We start from the raw sequence: 19,408 nt of genomic DNA, 5'->3' as shown, positions 1-19,408 counted from the left end.
GTCAAAAATTCATTTGAACTATATTGCTATTAGTTTCACATGTTTTTTGTAATTAATAATGAGTTAACTATTGAAGTCATGCGATTAATTACAAATTAAAAAAAATAATCGTCTGACTCCCAGAATTTTTAAATAATATATATATATTTTTTATTTTCTTCTTTTTCTAATTAGCGGCATCAGGTGATTAAAATGTTTAATTGTAATTAACCACATGAATTCACTAGTTAACTCAATAGTAATCAATGTACAATAAAAAAAATTCTAGGTTTTCATACTCATGTTAACAAAAGTGGAGAAAAAAAGTGAAACTAATAGAAATAGTTCAAATGAATTTTTGACATCTATAGCCGTCAATAGCAGTGAATGAGTTCATGTTTTGGATGAGCAATCACAGTTGATCTTACTGAACTGATTTGACAATCAGGCTTAAATTCAAACGCTTAATGAAGCCATGACATTATTCACCTGCAAGATGCAATTGTTATACAATTGTTGCTGTAAAAATATTACTAACATTACTATATCACTTGATTATCAAATTAATTGACAACTATTTTGATAATCAATTACTCACATCAACTTAAAACTGTCAAAATCTTTTGAATTTTAGCCTTTCGACAGCAAATATTCTGTAGACCTTCACGAAAGCAGACAATTATCTTTGCATTAATTGCAAAATAAGTTATTTGCACACAGAAGTTCTTACTTTGCAAAAGAATGATCAACATGGTTGTCTATTATGTGCCATGCTCCGCCACCAAGCCAGTAACCGATTCATAATCTATTTTTTTTTGTGTCTTTTTCTGCACTGGCAAATAAATTCTAAAATATTTCCACGCAGGGCCTGCAATGTACTCAGGTACTAGTCATTGCTGTTTGGTGCTATGAATGAGTTTTTCTATGTATATTTGCAATGTCCTACTGTTTGAGTGGTCTTTGAACGCACCTCAAGCCTACTGCCAAACGCAAGTGAGTACTTGCTATTCTTGCTATCGGTCGTTGAATTCAACGTAGAACACACTATGTGGCCAGACAATCAAAAATGCTGATATGCCAGACTTTCTACATTGTGGTCGTGAAGCATCGCGGACGCCAGACGACCAATCGTTGAGTGTGTCACAAGACACTTTGACTGACTTTTATTTATGAAATAAATACATACAGCGGAGTTGCAACTTCACGATATGGAGGAAGTGGGTCGTGAACCGATGAGTTTGCGTTCAAAATTGGGGAAACGAGTAAATGCTAATGATGGCGTCACTTATGGTGTAGTAGTCCATTCACATGACTTGTATGCAGGCCATTTGGGTTCCGTTCACACTCAGTGACGATCTGAAAAGTGATGCGAAAGTGAAAGGTTGTCTGTCTGGATACGATTGATTGGAACCGATCCAGAGTTTAGTCTGCCTTTCAATCAAATTTGGCTAGAATAGGCTTCAACTGCCCACCACCTTGACAAGGATAAGTGGTATCAAAAATGGATGAACGTTATGGAAGGAAGGCATCCTAATTGGGAAGCAAAGTTGTGTGGCAAAAAGAGGACAGAGGAAGGTGAACAAGGAGGAGGATCAGAGAGAAAGAAGAGGAGTTGAAAACCTGAGAAGGTTGAACAGAGTCCGGCGGAATGCTACGCGCTGTAGCTTCTTGCTAGCTAGCCTGCTAGCCTACAACCATAATGTGAGTTACACCTTCCAAAAAAATCTTCTTCCCACCAATTCACTATTTAAACATCATGCACAACATATACACGGCTAAAATTGTGACTGGGATAAAAGTTCATTTTGCAGTTGATGTCATGCATCTATCTATCTATCTATCTATCTATCTATCTATCTATCTATCTATCAAACTGTGGGGTGTTGTTGCTTTCAGTGACAGTTCGAAAACAGCATATGGCCTTCAATCAATCAATCAATAGCCTACATGCTTTTTAATTACACAAGGATTTTTGCTATTTGTAGGCTGCCCGGGTCCCTATCACCTGCAAATAGCAGGGGCACATTGTATATAATATATATATTGTGGTGATATTTATTTTTATTTTGTCTTCATGAGCATACTCAATATTGGAGTAATCCAAAAGTAATCCAGTTACATTACTTTAATATTATGTTACCTGGATTACGTTACTAACTGCATTTTTTACATTAAATTACATTTTAAAAGTAACCCTCCCAACCGTGCACAAGGAGGATGACAATTTCACCAGAAACCTGATGGTCTTTTTCGACCATGAATTGGATTAAACTAACCATGCCCAGAATGATTGATAAAGCTTTGGAAGTGGCACACTTGTATTCTACTATATATGCAGTATATCAAATAATTTTAGAACCTGTAATGTTCTTGAGTGGAAAACATTCGATTAGATCCTATTACAGATGCTCCTGAAATGATAGCACTTTCAAGTAAAAATGTTTACTGGGCAATCCAGAAGTTGGAAATATTCTGGACATTATCATACATAGAATAAAGTATTTGACTAACTTTGCTAGCTGGATTTCAGAAAGTCTTCAATCTTGATGAGCCCAGACAACTGACTGCACTTCATTTTGAAAAGTCACATGTCCTTTTGTGGAATATAAACCGTACACTGTGTGAAAGAGTAGGCCTGCGGCCATGGCTTGTTTAGACATTACATACAAGTATGTCATCACAGTCATCCATCACAGTATGCTCCCGCCATTGTCATCTTGCATACATTTCCCAACCGTCACCCACTGGCTCATGTCATGCTGGTTACATGCATGACTCACATTCTGTGATGCTGGGAAATATTGGTGATTTAAACAATTTTTACTTGTGGATAAATAAACCATCCATCCAAAAAAAAAGTACTTTATGGTACAGTACTTAAAATCCCAGATCATGTTTTTTGTTTGTTTTTGCCTCTGGAAGTGATTAGTCAACCACACCGCTGAAACATGCTGAGTTAATTAGTCAAATACAACCTTTTGAGGACCTCAGTACAAGGTGAATGACAACTCAAACACTATTAAAAGCGTAGCCCCACACTGATTCAGACAAGTGGGTGTCACTTGATCATGTGACACCCACTCCCACGTTGGAACAATAAGTGTGGTGAAAGGACTCGGGCTGGCTGGCCGGCGTTCCCAGCCTTTTCCTTCCTGCCGGCGAGAACGCAAGCAGAATGCTTGAGTGTTTTCTCTTTTGCTCTTTAAATAGGAAAAGGAGAGACTAGATGGAGCACTCCAACAATACACCCTAAGAAAGGTGAACACTTCAACACACATCCATGCATATAATTTGTGCCCTTTACCGCTGCACAAAAACACACACAACACAAACACAGTTGGGTAACGGGCCTTCAGGGACGGTGGCCAAAAGGCCAGAGTGGATGGAAAAAAAAGTGCGTAGTGAGGAATGGTTCCCAGGCCTCTGTAGACAAAACTGCTTTTTTATCCAGCATGCCCCCTCGGACTGCGCTTCATTGCTTTGCAGCAGCGAGCTCGTCCACATGGAGACAAATACTATGGCTCGGTGAACCAGCTATTCTGATAGATAGCCAAACATTCACATTAGTAAACCGGTCACTGCTGCACTTCAGCAGCACTGCTGAACAAAGACAACTTTCAAACACAAATTAGAGCGATGAAGATCATTTCTACCTCATTCGGATGAAGGTTTTTTTTTTGAACCATTATTTTTTACTTGTTTTGGTCCGGCCTCCAACGGATCAATCAGCAAGACTAACAGAAAAAGAAATGGTGAGCAATAGAAAGAACATCATTACATCTTGCTTTCTAAAGATTTTTAATGCACTTAAGTTGAAATAAATTATATTAAAAAAAAAACACAACACTGTAAGAAAGAGGAAAATCATAACAACAAAAATTCATCTTTCATCAAATAAATCTTACCATAACAGCAGAGCAGACACATCTTTGCGTTTTTACTTTTCCGTCTCCAGAACCAGTACTTGCGCCGCCTCTTCATTGTCAATCCAAAATCAGAAACCAAAAACAGATCTTCTGCCACCTATAGTGTGATGGCTCGCTTGTTCAGCTCAAGTAAAACATCTCAGCTGAAACCTTCCAGTAATTAGTGACCAAACAGTCCACGTTGGCTGTAAGACCAGTCAAAATAGCACAATTACACATCATGTTCAAGTTTTGATCATAATGCGTAGATCTGGTTCTAAAATGTTCTCCGTTTTGCAAAAATTCTCTTTTCCACTCCACATCCTGCGAACAAAGAGCTAAAGCCAAAGCAAGATGCTCTGCTGATGTAAACTAAAGACAGGTACACTATGTAATCCACTAACACCTCCACGTGGTTCGCTCCTTCTGCAAAGGGGATATCCACCATTTCAGAAAGTTGAGAGAAAACTGTTCTTCACGTCGTCGTTCTTCTCGAGTTCCATCCTCAAACAGTTGAGCAGGCTGAGCTTGCCGGTAAGGTCAAACGGAATACTGTAGTTTTTTGGGAAAGAACTTAACAATGGCAGGAGGAGGGGAAACAACACACAGTGTAGTCAGGAAACGCATGTGGAAAGGCTGAGACAGACCCTGTGCTGCCACTGATAATCTTTTGTGTATCGCTAGAGACGCTAACGTTGTTTGCTTCAATTCTGTGGTACAGTTCCACAACCAGTAAAGTGCAAAAAAAGTCTGTTTAATATGACATCAGCCACCAACTATGAAATACAACTCTTATAACAACAATCCTAATGTAGTTAATTGACCTGATACACGGTAAGTTCAATTGAATTTTGTATTAAAATTTTCTGTTTTGGGTACGCTTCACATGGGTACCAACTGCAGTGGAACTTTAATGACATGTTTTAACTCAATGGCAAATGACACTTTGCCAAGCTATATGATGCTTTAAAATTGATGTTTCCAATACAATTATCCACCTGGGGCTCTTAACAAGTACAAAAGCTCACCCCACTCCGACTGGTCGAGTTGGTAGCATCAGTGGCAATGTGAATGGCCCGCCTGAAGCGGATAGTGACCAGATCCACTAATATTTTTGACAAGGCGGGAAGTGTCCCATATCAATAAGATGCTACAAACAAATATCTATTCCACATTAAAAAATATTTTGAAGCAGTCCAAAAAAATATAACCTCAAACCTGTCCCGCCCGCACACACAGATGGCTGAATCTGTTTGAAAAGACTCAAATATAAACTTATATAACATATATAAACATATATTAACAGCCATTTTCCGTTTGTATATTTTAGGGCATGTAAAAAAATAAAAAAATAATGATAATAATAAAGACTCATTAAAAAAAGAGTATGTAGATTAAAAACAAAGCAAACAAAAACAAGACAGCAAAGAATAACTAAAAATTAAACATAGCCAGGATGACTACAAGTAAAAGTTAAAAAGAAATGTACAAAAAAATGCCCCAGAAGGTCATGAGCGGATAAACGTGTATGATGTGCAACAAGCAAAAAAAAAAGGAAAGCGATTGAAACATTCGCCTGTATTTACCGCCCTCTGTTGGACCAATTACAAATTACACAGACTTTTGAGTTTGAATGCTCACAATAGCACCATTTGCTATCTTTTATGAAATTTCAGGTGGCAATGTTCCCTGACCTATAAATCACAGTACCATAAGCTCACTCAAGATCACAGAGTAAAACTAATCATAAAAATGACATAACCTACGTGGTATCGACAGACGGCTCATAACTGGAATTCCTGTTGGAGTAGTCATGAAGTGAACACAGTGTCGTCAGAAGTGAGTTAAAGCCAGGAGAGGACAGTAGAAGGGTTCAGCTGAGGATGAATGAGCGTCACTCAGACCACAACAACAACTGCTGCCAACACAGTCTTGATTCATATACTGCAGTCCCACTGCTATTATCCAAGCAGACGCTAAACAAAAAGCTCCATTATTGTACACCGATTAGGTTGCCCTCACAGTACCACTCGCTCCACTACACTCTTAATGCTTTTAACAGCAACAAACTGCACACTATTGAGGTGTAAAGGCAAGCACTGTAAATCAGCTTCTTCATATTCATTCATAATGCCTCGAAGCAAATACATTAGGGGATCTTTGTCCTCAACGAGACATCCTGAAAAATTACGTATGACATATACGCTTCATTCCAGAGGAGGACATTTGGGCTTCTTGAAAAACAAAGCCTAAATTTTCTGTTTCTAAGATACGTATTCATCAATAATAGGTAGGGCTTGATTAGCTCAGTTTACAGATCAATAGTACAATTTTTATCACCACCCTGTTAATGTAGTGCAACGCCGTCGTCACTCTTATCACAGCAACGGGGTTGCAAATCTGGACAAATGCTAGCTTTCTCTCAGGAGTAGAAGCTGGATAGCTGTTCAGCTAGGTGTTGCTGCTGTCCAAGAGGACAAACGGTATTATGTAAATAAATAAATAACTCATTCACTGTCATAAATTCATTAATTTTTTTTTAATAATAATTAAAAATTCGGGGCTTCAGGCGGTTACATTTTTTTATCGTAATTAATCGCATGACTTTACTAGTTAACTCACAATTAATCACAATTTTTATATCTGTTCTAAATGTACAATCAAACATTTCTTAGTTTTTTATTTATTTATTTAAGATTTAGTCCCAGGACAAGTAATTTCACTCAGAAACTGCATGTTAGTATTTTGTATATGGATTAGTTAAAATTGGATTGGTGGGACGTAAAATGTCCTCAAATTCTGGAATGACCCACACACATCATCAAGTTGCTATTTGTTTACTTAGTAAAAAAAAAAAAAGGTGCTAAATGAATTGCTTATACAGGGAGTAATTATTGAATAATGACCTTTTCTAAAAATGCCAAAAGAGCTTTGGAATCATTTCACTTCTTTGAATAAATACGACCTCACAGGATTTTTAAATAACAAAATATTTTAGTATTGGGCTTAATGCATGATGGCAAATACTTGATTTGATTTGATAGTCACTCCCACTATGGAAAAAAACATTAGAACTGGATCAAAAAGGCACAATGGGAGATTGCTGATTGTTAACAGTCATACTAACTCAGCACGGAAGCAAATTAAACGTGGTGAATAATTACTCAGCAGTTCTTGTTTTTCAGTACACATTCTTCGCCCAAGTTTACTCAGGCAAACTGCATCAGAATAAGAGCAAATAAACATTCACTCCTTTAGCGGCGCCTTCACAATCTAAAACCCAGTTCAGTAGCAACATTCTGCATTTATATCTAAGAACACCCAGTTTTGATCGACAGCCAATATTCAGTCTTAGTGGTGACAGATGTGTTTGCTAACCGAAATAGGCTTGGCTGTAACACGTTTTGGTCTGACCAATCAATTTGAGGAATCCTTTTGTAAGGTGGCTCTGTGAAAAAGAAATTTGAATATTGCTAATTAGCCTGACATTGTGTCAGATACAAGATGAACTCTGATTAGACTAACTAACTAACTACATGTACTGTATGTGTAATTCAGTTTTGCCTAATCAAAAATAACATTTTAGATATCCCTAAATAAATCCCTCCTACCCACAATTGGCATTTCAGATATGTGCAACATAATTTCACCCAGGACAAATGGTGTGTTAAGTTTTAACTAGGCAAAATATATACCTGTAAATGAAAAAATTTAACAATTTTGCAGATATCTGTCATTTTGGTAATTCCGTTTTGACTGGCCCAAACTGAATTGCCGTAGTTTCAACTAACCACAACTACATTACAAATATCTGGGGGAAAAATATTCAAAAGTAATTATGACTAGTGGTCAGAAAGACATTGTTGAAATTGACACTGTTAATTCTGTACACAGCCAAAATTGGAGTGTTCAAATTGTAGGCTTAAATTTTTGGGAGTTGATTTTAACTCCCAAAATGTAATTTTAACATTTTCAGAGTGAAATGGTGTCTAGAGTAGGTGCTATTTCTAAGAGTTGATCTTCCAATATTTGACTTAGCTTTTGTACCTTGCACTCTTCCATTTTAAGAAATGAGTCAATGTCATTTCCGCCCTCCTCCTCCTCACTTATCACTGGGAAACTGACATTCAAACAAAAGGAGTTTGGGCCCATGAAGTCAATTTTCACTCACAGAAGTGACTGGTCCCCAGTGACATGGCTGAAATGATCTCTCCAAAAAGAGGTGTTCTCAAAGTTGGACTTGCAGTGATGTCAATTCCACTGGTTTGTCGAATAACTGATGTACTTTTGGTTGTCATGTTCTCAAGTATTTTACCAAGATTTTTGATCACCATTACGATTCATCAAGAGATGAGACAGCTAGATGGGATGCACTACTTATTTAAGATTTTGGCTACTGGGGATCAAATCCCAGTTTGAGTGAGCTTTTAACACCTAAAATAGTTAAATACTTACCACTGGGAAAGAGTACTGTACTTATTTTCAACTCACTAAACAGAGTTTTATTAACACTACAGGAATAGACAATAACTATTCCCAGACATGTTTCCCCTCTCAGTCAGGGTTCGTTTGACTCTTTAATTGAACTCTGGAGAGCGTGCAGCTATATAAACTCTGGGGAAAAAAGTACAGTATAGTCCAACATTGAATCCGTCCAAGAGAAAGGATACCAAATGAAGAGAATAGACAAATTGAGAATAAAGTATTGTAATTTGATGGAACAATTTAGGTGGCGTAAGTTGTTGTGAAAATGTTTAGACCAGCAGAGACTTGGATGTCATTGCCAACTACTGTATTACCCGAACCCTGCACACTCTTTAGATACATAACAAGAGAGCGAAGTTCACATTACAAGTGCAGGCACTGTTCTCACTTGCATGTTTGCACATGCAGAGTAGCCAGCTCAGACATAAGCTGCTACTCCCTGCTAATACACTTGCAGAAAGCAAATGCCCCAACCCACACAAAAAAAAGAAAAAGAAAATCAGCATTGTAAAAACTAGCCTGCAGAACGTTAACTAATAATAATTAAAACGTGGAAACACCACCTTGTACTTTGCTTGTTAGTCACAGTGGGGGGGAGAACTTGAGCCCTCCAGTTTGCAGTCACAACAGGCTGTAACTTGCCTGCAAACATTCATACCTGCTCAGCCACTTAGCAGTGGTGTATAAACATAGGGAAAAAAATATACGTAACTGTCTTGTTTGCTCACCACAATGTTTCCATATTCACAACACTGATACAAATTTATCGTCATAGTCATAACACATCAACGTGTAGCAGATTAAGCACATTTAAATTGTCAAGAAAGAACCAGCATCACTTGAGGTAGAAAACCTACGAGCTCACCTGTGTCTCCTTCCACCTCTAGACTTTCTTGTTTCCTGCGAAAAGCGACTCTACTAAAGCCCTCCATGCTTGTTTGTGACGAACGCTCCTCCAGCATCGAGACTCCCAAATTAGACTCATTCACAAGGAGCCACTGACACGTAAAACAAAAAAATCTTCAAACTCCCCTTTAAAATGTTTCTCTTTTAATAAAAAAGGGTGACGCGACAACGCTGTGGTAAAAAGGGAATAAAACATGTGGCGTTTGTACGTACGGAGTACAGTTGTATGCATGTGTCAGGTGTGTCAACTACTTTTCCTTAATGACGTCATTGCTAGCGAGCGAGGCTGACTCCACCTACTGACAGCCCCCAACTTAGCACTTTTATTTTAAAACGACTCTAGCAAGTTGCAAAAAAAAGCACCTACCAACAAATTTAGCCACTGTTAAAAATTGTTTGAAAACTTTTAGCAAATTCTGAAAAGTGACGCTAAAATGCACACATTTTCCTCTTAAATTATTTTCACTGTCACCTAGAGAGAAATATGGGCCTATTATATAGCCTGTCTGCCAAATGGCAACTAAAGTGCATTATGAAATATAGGTTTAACTTATTTGTTTTGGTCAAATGTATAGTTCAGAGAACAATTGTTTGGTAAGGGATTCACAAGTCACAAACAGCATAGCACTAAAAATCTAATAACGCTCACTCACTGTGGATGAAAATCAGGTTTGTAGCCAATTGCAAAAGTTTTTTGATTCAGTTGTAGAGACATACTGAGGCATTTACAGTAGGTATTTCACTGATGTCTTGTTAATTTCATATGTTGTTTGAATATGAATAAAACGAACCTAAACCCCGATGCTTTGTGTTTATTGTATTCTCACAATTAAAGTACTCAAATGTTCTAGGCAAGTAACAAAATTAAATTATCACATAATGGCAATGTCATTCAGCAACTGTAGCAAGAATTGAGCAACAGCCCCATAAGGCAGATCATGACATCGCCAAGCACAAGCACAGATTATTATTTTTTAAATACTATGGGTACGACGGGCGTCATTTTTATTAATTTCTTTAAACATAACAAAACTAATACAAATAGAGCAGGTCTTTAAATGTTGCTTTGTATTGCTAGGCTAGCAGAAACCCCAAATTCCAGTGGCAATGTTTTTTTTTCTCTTGCCGTCAATTATAAACTACTTTATGAGCAACACCGCCACCTACAGGACTAAAGTAAAATGCAGTAGAATATTGTACTGTTTGATCAACCACAGCTTTCAGTATCTTCTCACTTTATCACTCTTGCTATGGTAGTGCCACGTTTTTGGATTTGGACATTTGTTTTGGATTGTAAAGACAACAAACATTCATCCCTTCTCTGCGAAAAGAGGCAAACTTTTTTCCCCCTGCTCTGCATCTTATAAGTGGAATGAGGTAACTTTAATTAGCCACGTAAGAGGGGTAAAATTTTAGTAACACTTCCCACTATAATGCTCTACATTTCCATACCACTCACTGCAACCAACACAATATAATGTTCAATGAATACCTTTCAGCAACGTTGTCATATTAAAAGTGTAAAATAGCTCGTTTGTTTCTTATATTTCCGTTTCATCATAAAATTGAAAGACATAATCACCAAATCTGTTATTTATTTCTGAAACCAATCAAATGCAGTTTTAAAGAGAGGAAAAACAAAAATGAATTGTAGCTTCAGCATTCAACTACGTTTATCGTTTTTTAGTCTTTCTCCTTCTATCCTGCTATATTGTGCGAGCAGACCAAGACAGGTTGATCACCAGTGAACCAGGAGGAGTAAAGATAATACAAATGCACAGATACAACAAGAAACAACACATTCAGAAATGCAATTTCAAACATTGTACTGGCTTATGTTCAAATATCATTCCTTTCTCAGATGAGTGAGTGGAGAGACACAATGCTAAACATGGCAGGACAAAAATGTAAACAAAAGGGAAAAAAATCATTAAAAAGGCTATCCATCTCAGCCACTTGTGTCAGATCAAAACAGTTGCATTTCTTGTTCTAACTGTGACAAGTTAACTAATAAACATTTTTTCCCCCACCTACTCGTAGTGTCTTCACGACGAAGGAATTCGGAGCTAGTTTTACTGTGGTGGGTGTGACTGTATATTGTTGTCAGTTGTGCTTGGACAGTACTGCATACTGTGTGAAGGAAGCATGAGATAATCATTTGCCATCATCACAACATGTAACATGAGGGCAAATGAGGATAGATATGTCATATTTAAGTTTGTATAGGATGACATATAGCATCATAAACCCCAAATTTACCCGAAATTTCTAGTTAATGCCCATAAGTTCTCAAGAACTCTTTGTGTAAAAACCTAAACCAGTTCCAGAATTTCCTACATAATTTTCTCATAGAAAGTTTTATTGTAACCTTATAGATAAAACAGAAGACCTCTGAGAAAAGACAAATGACTTGTTTTAACTCATTCACTGCCATTGACGGCTATAGACGTCAAAAATTCATTCAAACTATTTCTATTAGTTTAACATTTTTTCCACTTTTGTTAACAAGAGTATGAAAACCTAGATTTATTTTTTTTGTAGAAATACAGATATAAAATGTGTGATTAATCATGAGTTAACTATTGAAGTCATGTGATTAATTACAATTGAAAATATTAATCGCCTGACGCAACTTAAAGATTATTACAAATTCGGGGTGTCAGGCGATTACAATTTTTAATCGTAATTAATCGCATGACTTCACTAGTAAACTCACAATTAATCACACATTTTATATCTGTTCTTCACTAGTTAACTCACAATTAATCACACATTTTATATCTGTTCTAAATGTACAATAAAAATATATAGGTTTTCATACTCTTGTTAACAAAAGAAGAAAAAATGTTAAACTAATAGAAATAGTTCACATTTATTTTTGACGTCTATAGCCGTCAATGGCAGTGAATGAGTTAAATAAAACATTAGAATAATGGTGACAGTAAAAAACACTAAAGAAGAGGCACACCTTGTTAAATTATTGTTGACATATTTAAAAAAGGAGAGCTCTGGTCCCTACATGGTCACTCGAACCTGTGCAACTCAAAAGGCAAAAACTCAGGCCAACAGCCCTAATCTCAAAGAAACTCATCTAACTCAGTCTCTGATGAGAAATGAGCCAAGTGCAGATATAGTCACATTCCTGGAGGCTGCTCTAAAATAAAAAAAGAAAAAAAAGAAAAGTACAGCAGTTATAAAAGTATCATGCTTTGCAAAAAAATATTTGTATAAAAAACACAAGCATCCAAAGAAAGACTAGTGAGGTTAGGAAGGTCCTTTCAATCCAGCCATGACCGCCGCAAGAAATTCTTTACCACTGATCTCCCTTTTAATGCTGCAGTGTTTGGGTTTGTTTGAAAATTAAGTCATAGCTGAGGAATGACCAGCCAAGAGAAAAGACCATTTCAATAATAATAAATATCTATAAAATAAATAATCACCATTATTAACAGTTAATAATAATACATACAAATAAAGGAAAAAAAGTCATAGGATTTGTCACGTGTGCGCGCACGCTATCCCTTGTGGCACACAGATCCAGTGGGCCAGGAAGCACTTCTGAGTTATGGAATCCAGTGACATCTTTGTAGGCCTTCCGTGAGGGGACCCATGCATAGGAATGCCACTCCCAGTGGACAGGGGTCAGGTCCCGGGGTAGGTGCCAGGGGGTTGAGGTTGGTGGGCCAGGCAGTTACGAAGGTCACAAGGGGAGAATCTTTTCCTGCTGCTGGACAAAACTGCTTCGTGTTCTTGAAGGTCAGCACGAAATTTAGGACTGGAAGGATGCAGAAACACAGTGATCACAGTGAAAATATATGCTATATATATATATATATATATATATATATATATATATATATATATATATATATATATATACAGTACACTGTATATATGCAGTGAAGGCCTCAATGAGCTAAACTAACTAACTAACTAACTTGTATCATGTTGTCTAAATGTAAATGTTTCCATTGAGACAATTATATTATATCCTTATTTTTCCATTTTGTCCAATTTAAACTGATTGGCCTTGTTCTCTGATGACCATGCAAACAAGAAATAGGGTTGGAATTATTCATGCAGTCCTCACAAAAGCAGGAAAAATCTCCACCAATGTTGTTTTTATCAAATGATCTTCAAAGGATCAGAATACCAAAACAGGGGTAGAATCAAAGGTTGACTATCATGCCTAAAGATTGGTCAGCAGCTGCCATGACAGACAGACAGACAGACAGACAGACAGACAGACAGACAGACAGACAGACAGACAGATAGATAGATAGATAGATAGATAGATAGATAGATAGATAGATAGATTGATTCAGTAGTGCAGATCAGGGGTCACCAACAACACTGATGCTCTGCATCAGTAGCTTGTGGGCCTGTTGTAAAAATTGTCCACCAGTGATGGGGCATTGGTATTTCCTAGGACTTTCCAGAAGTGATCATTAAAACATGTAAACACTAAGAGACAATTAAGAAATACATTTCCTACCTTGTTAGATACTTGTTGATAATGTGAGGAATCATGAACATGATTAATATATTCACATAGCTAAATACAATTAATAATAATAGCATCATTCAAGATATGTAGATGTGTTGTTTCAGAAGAGTGTATCAAACTCGTAGCCCTTGGCATTAACTAGTAGCCAGGAAGTAGCTCTCAGTTTCAAGAAGGTTGGTAACCCCTGTTCTAGATCGACAGAACGTTATACAGCATGTTACCTGTATGCTAAGGAAATTCTCCCTCGCCTTAGCTGTGTGGAGAATGACGATAGTGAGGCAGCAGGCTGCTGACAATCTACAAGAAACTGATAAATTAGAAAGATACACGCAGTGATGATGCTCACGGTTTAGACAGACAGACAGACAAAACTATGAGGAACAGTCAGGGTAATGCATTGTCAGAGATCACAAGCTTTTGGCAGCAAAGGGTACAAAATGTTAGCACTGTAATGTATTCATAATTTGATGAGCACATGCCACTCTGTATTCTTGTGCAACCCTGTCATATTCTTTTTCTTTTCTTATATTAATGAATCTTTAAAAAATGCATTTAAGTACCCTAAAAAGTGTTCACTCATGACAGACCATTTCTTTTTGTATTAGATCCTATTGCGTTCTCACCAGCTTAATCATAATGGCGAAGTGTCGTCACCGGCGGCCATATTGCGCTGCCACTCGCTAAACGCGCCTAACTTAATGACATTGATTTGTACGCAGTGTTTTCACTTTCTTTTATGTCTCTACGCCTGTGAAAATGGCACAATATGTGGCATACGGTTGTCCCAATAAGTCTGGGACAACGCTGCATGCACATTTTATTGTTCAGAATTTGGATTCTAATTTTCAAATTTTTGCATTCAGATTTTCTCTACTACTACTACTCAAAGATTCATCTACATCTTGTTACCTGAACCATCAACAATGAAATGAAAGCAAAGCCCATCAGGAAAAAATTTGCTGCTAAATGTAAACCTAACCTCGGTCAGTCAAAATTCACAATACGATACTGAGGAAATATATTCTGAATGGCTGATGGAGGGCGTGAAGTTCATTCTTTGAGAGGCTCTCATTACTCCATACCAAGACCCTAGCGTAAAACCTGCACTGATAAATGTCTTCAGCTGAAACCGAACATAAGTTGTCAATAACAGTGGCAATGTAAGATGGCTGCCCGCTGACCTCAGCTGCGACGGGCCAATTGTAAATCATAAGTCATGTGACCCCTGTCAAGTACACACTTATACATTCAATATTACTTTCAGTTGTATAGTACAAAAAGCAGCAAAGGTTCACAGGGTTCATGCTGTATCATGCAATCCTACTTCCAACTTCTCTCAACACTTATTTTTTCAAGTAATGCTAGTAATATATGGTCACCCTTGTTCCATAAAGTTAAAAAAAATCCCTTCCAACCGCATTAGGACAAGTGTGTAAATCAAACCAGAAAAGACACTGCCATCTTGTGGCTAACATGTGCAAGGATGATACAGGATGTGTATTTGCAACGCTGTATCTTTGCTTGATTTTCGTTTTGATACAGTAACCTGAAAGTTAATAGTGTTCTACGAATAAACTTATAACTCTAATGTTGGATTAATGAATAGGAATTAATATAGTTTTATATAATTCAAAATAGCAATGTGTCTAATCATGCTGCAGTTTGAGGGGTTTGCCAAAAGGGGACACTGCATACTAGCAAAACATACTGAAAAACAGTCATGTGGCCGTTTTCTCTTCATTGTAATTTGAGTATTCCTCTTGTGTTATCAAATGTGTTGATGATTACCTCGACATGGACTACATCTAAGTCCTGTGACCCACTAAGTTCTTTGTCACTTACTTTTGGAGGGCTGCTTCTTATCTTGGGCACTTTTGCACCGCGACCACGATGGATCTGCTCATGGTCAAACTCTAGATCTTCCAGCCGTTGGGTCAAGGCCAGTTTCTGCTGGATGGCCATACGGAGGAGAGAGTTCAATGTCTTCTTCTCATCTTCTGCTGCTGCCAGTTGCCTCTGCATATCATCCAGCTGCGTAACATATTCATCACATCTGCAAAGATATGACAAAAACAGAATCGCTGCGACGTTTCTTCAAATCAATGAGCAAGTTATGATATCCCCCAACGACTGCAAGTGCTCTCACCTGGTGGCAAACATTGCTCTGAGCGAGGAGAATGTGGCCGCGTCTTCCTTGAGGGCCTTTAGCTCGTTCCTCAGCTTCATCATCGTCTCTGTCACCATCGCCTTTTCATTTTCATATTTGCTCTTCAGATTGGCCAGTGCTACCTCTGCTGTCTGCAATGTGGACAATCACCTTTTAATAAAGTTTTGTCAAAAGCACACATTACAGCATCGCCATTCAAAGATATTCTGTGCTGTACGATGCTGTGATCTCACATCCATTTAAAATATGGCCCTCACAATTGACCTTAGAGATCTCAAACAACAGCTAATGTTAATTTTATCCACCATTTTAAGATTTAGTCTCAGTTTAAGACCAGTTTCAATCATGTTTGTTAGTTTTTATCATAGTTAGGCAACCTCATCTGTTTGTTTTTTTTAGACCATTTTTAGTCGACTATAAATCTAGCAATCTATCTTAGCATTTTATATTAGTTCCCCTAAAAAACTAAGTTTATTCGTCTAGTTTTAGTCAACAAAAACTGTCAACGTTTTAGTCTAGTTTTAGTCAAGACAATCATTTTATCCCTATTTTTTTTTTTGTCAGCAGAATATGTTGAACATTTTGGATCTAAAACTATTTCACATAAAATTTTATCTCATCTTTTTGATGAAAAAAACTTCACACACAATTACAGGATATCATCAAGTGGCTACTATGGCTCCATGGTACGAGCTAGTAAATTAGCCAGCATTATTTAGCGGTGGGATTAACATTATTGTTGGAACTTTCACCATGAATTCACCTCCTGTCTGTGTTTGTGCCTGTTGCACTCCCTAGCTGCAGATTTGAAAGGGGGGGTGTCACAGTGACAGATTAGCAGAGACAAGATTTTACAAAATCATATCATTTTCGTCTCGTTTTAGCCCATTTTTTATCAATTGAAGTACATTTTCGTCTCGTCTTCATTAGTGGACGAAAATGCATACTGATTTAGTCCCACTTATTGTTTATTAGTCTAGTCCAGTTTTAGTCCAGTGAAAAATGTGCGTTGACGGAAATATTTTCGTTTAGTTTTCATTGCCGAAATTAACACAACAACAAAATGTGAGATGATATTCAAAACAGCTTGTCAAGGACAGCCCACTAATTGCCATGGCTCATTCAAAAGATAATTGATGTCCATCCTTGGTTTTTCTTTTTGTGACGTTTTCCAGATATAAAGAAGTTGTTGTTTTTACCTGTTTGTTGGCCTTCAGAACCAGTCTGAGTGTGGCGATCTGCTCTCTTTTGGTACTAAGAAGGGATTTGAGCTTCAGGATTTCCTCCATACACAATTCCTTGTCTTTATCAAGCATGGGTGCGAGCTCTCTGGCTGCAGCCCTCTGCCTGGACAGCTGCAGGGAGCGGTCAACAGCCCTCTGCAGGTGCTTGATCTGGTCTCTGATAATGGCGTTTAAGTTGTAGATGTTCATGGGCTCCTTCCGCAGGTCTCCCCCCGCCTCCGAGGGCACCGCTGATGGGCAAGGGGACATGATGGTGACAGGAGAGCCCATGTTGTTGCGAGTAGGGCTGCCGTGGGGAGCTGGTGAGTCCGCTGCGTTGGTGGTGGCGTTGTTGTGTTGGGGGTCTTTGGACAGGGAGTCCACAGGACTGCGCTGAGCCTCAGAGTTGCAGAGCGCCGAAACCGCTGCCAGGCGTCGTGCCAGGCGGGGTGTGAGGAAAGCCCGGGGGTCTTCGGAGCCTTTGAGGCTGCCGCCGCGTGTGACTCGGCTCTGCCGGTAATAGTCGAGCATGACGCGGTTGGGTGTCTCATTATTGCACAGACACACGTGGTGGTAGAGCTGCGCCAGCTCCTCGCTGAAGGTCACCAGCTCGTCCTGCGCCGTGTTCAGCAGGGTCTGGCTCTCTGCGGCAGTGCTCACCGATGCACGTAGCTCCGCCTCCAGGCTCGCCACCCTCTCACGGCCTTCCCGTAAACTGGTCTCCAAATGGCTTACCTGAATAGAACGTTATAGGATTAATTGCCCGCACTAAAATATGTTGCAGTAGTGCCAGTCAAAAATATATTCTACAATAGTGTGCACAATTTTGACTAGTAATGTATTTTCAGTGTTATCAGATTCTAGAAATGGTGCAGTTATACTGTTTGAAGCCAACGTGTTCTCATTTGGGTAGTGGGTGAGGGCACATACAACCATTCACATTCACACCCATGGACATTTTAGTCTTCAGTAAACTGAACATGCAAGTTTTTGGGATGTGCCGGAGTTCCCGTGGAAAACCCACAGGAGAAGAATATGCCAACTCTACATTAAAGGGCCTGTTCTCTGTTTGGCTTTTACATTTCAAACAGTCATGATTAATTTGCAAACTCAATTGTAGAAAATGAACTACTCATAATATCAACAATATTGTAGTTGCAATTTTGGGGATGTTCATTGGAAAAGTGGAAACTCTAAAGTGGAAGGTTATAAAGCAATGTATGTGGCACCTTGCAACTCAATTTTAAAATCCGCCAGGGTGTTTTTTTAAAAACTTTTTTACATTATGAGTGGTCAATTTATTTTTAAAGCGAGAGAGAGGGAGAGAAAGAGAGAGAGGGACGGTTAGAGAATGGGAGAGATTGAGAGAGTAAGAGAGAGAGAGAGAGAGAGAAAGAGAGGGAGTGTTAGAGAATGAGAGATAAAGAGTGTGAGAGAGTGAGACAGAAAGAAAGAGCGAGAGAAAGAGTGAGTACTGTTGCCTACGGAAGTGTTTTTTTTTTTTTTTAAATAGTGACAACAAACCTGCTCTCCCAATGCATGTACTCTGTCGTCACTGTGCCCATCTGATTGCCCCTCCGCTGCCTGGTTGTACTTCTCCTTTAAGGCCTTCAACTCTGTTTTCAGGTCAATCACCTCTGTCACCGCCACCTTGTATTTACACTCCAAGACCTCAAAGCCACGTACGTCCACATCACAGTGACCATTAGCTTGCGGTGACAGGGATCCGCCAGCAGGTTTCTCACTCTCTTGAGGATCATCCAGCTCTTTGCCACCGGTGAGATGCTTCATGGCGTTGACGCGCTCCGTGAGGCGATGGACGCGCTCGCTTTGCTCAGTTAGGGCGCCTTGCGTGTGTTGCAGCTGGGTCTGCGATTCCTGCAGGTTCATGAGCAGTGCCGCTTTCTCACGCTCTATCTGTAGGACGGATTTGACATTCATAAAAGACAAGGATGTATAGAGCTTAATAAAAATAATTAGAGCATCAGGAAATGCTTTAAGGTGGTCTTAAAATAAAGATAGCAACAGTTTGGTGAGAGACTGTTGACATTGCTTCAAGACTGCACTATCAGTGGAAAAAATCACTATAAAGAATAAACATTTAGGGCTATATTTTTGTAGACTGCATCATCATAATTTGTTGATTTAAGATTGTTGGCCATATTGTGTATGGAATCACTTAATCATGTGCTAAGCATAGTCTTGGTGTCCGTGAGGCTGGCACATCTTTGTGTTT

At 38.5% G+C, this 19,408-nt stretch overlaps 2 protein-coding genes across 4 annotated transcripts in view; both read right to left on the bottom strand.

Annotated features, from left to right (window-relative positions):
* The window catches only part of LOC144053130 (FYVE, RhoGEF and PH domain-containing protein 4-like), a 58,616-nt gene extending 47,910 nt beyond the window's left edge, over positions 1–10,706 (bottom strand). The window contains exon 1 of the mRNA XM_077567225.1: positions 9,235–10,706. Within this exon, the coding sequence (XP_077423351.1) occupies positions 9,235–9,331 (97 nt within the window). The 5' untranslated portion in view covers positions 9,332–10,706. The remainder of the gene's footprint in view (positions 1–9,234) is intronic.
* A 147-nt stretch (positions 10,707–10,853) lies between these two features.
* Positions 10,854–19,408, bottom strand: part of bicd1a (bicaudal D homolog 1a) — a 33,660-nt gene continuing 25,105 nt past the window's right edge. The window contains exons 5-10 of one of the 3 annotated variants that reach the window (XM_077567221.1): positions 18,697–19,089; positions 17,149–17,907; positions 15,929–16,080; positions 15,625–15,835; positions 14,004–14,089; positions 10,854–13,050 (exon numbers count right to left, since the gene is read on the bottom strand). In XM_077567221.1, the coding sequence (XP_077423347.1) occupies positions 12,918–13,050; positions 14,004–14,089; positions 15,625–15,835; positions 15,929–16,080; positions 17,149–17,907; positions 18,697–19,089 (1,734 nt within the window). In that variant the 3' untranslated portion in view covers positions 10,854–12,917. The remainder of the gene's footprint in view (positions 13,051–14,003; positions 14,090–15,624; positions 15,836–15,928; positions 16,081–17,148; positions 17,908–18,696; positions 19,090–19,408) is intronic. The other 2 variants (XM_077567222.1, XM_077567223.1) reach the window with 2 other exon arrangements.

Source organism: Vanacampus margaritifer, chromosome 6 (assembly GCF_051991255.1).
Source record: "Vanacampus margaritifer isolate UIUO_Vmar chromosome 6, RoL_Vmar_1.0, whole genome shotgun sequence".
Lineage (NCBI taxonomy): Eukaryota > Metazoa > Chordata > Actinopteri > Syngnathiformes > Syngnathidae > Vanacampus > Vanacampus margaritifer.
This window is presented reverse-complemented; position numbering and strand designations above follow the sequence as displayed.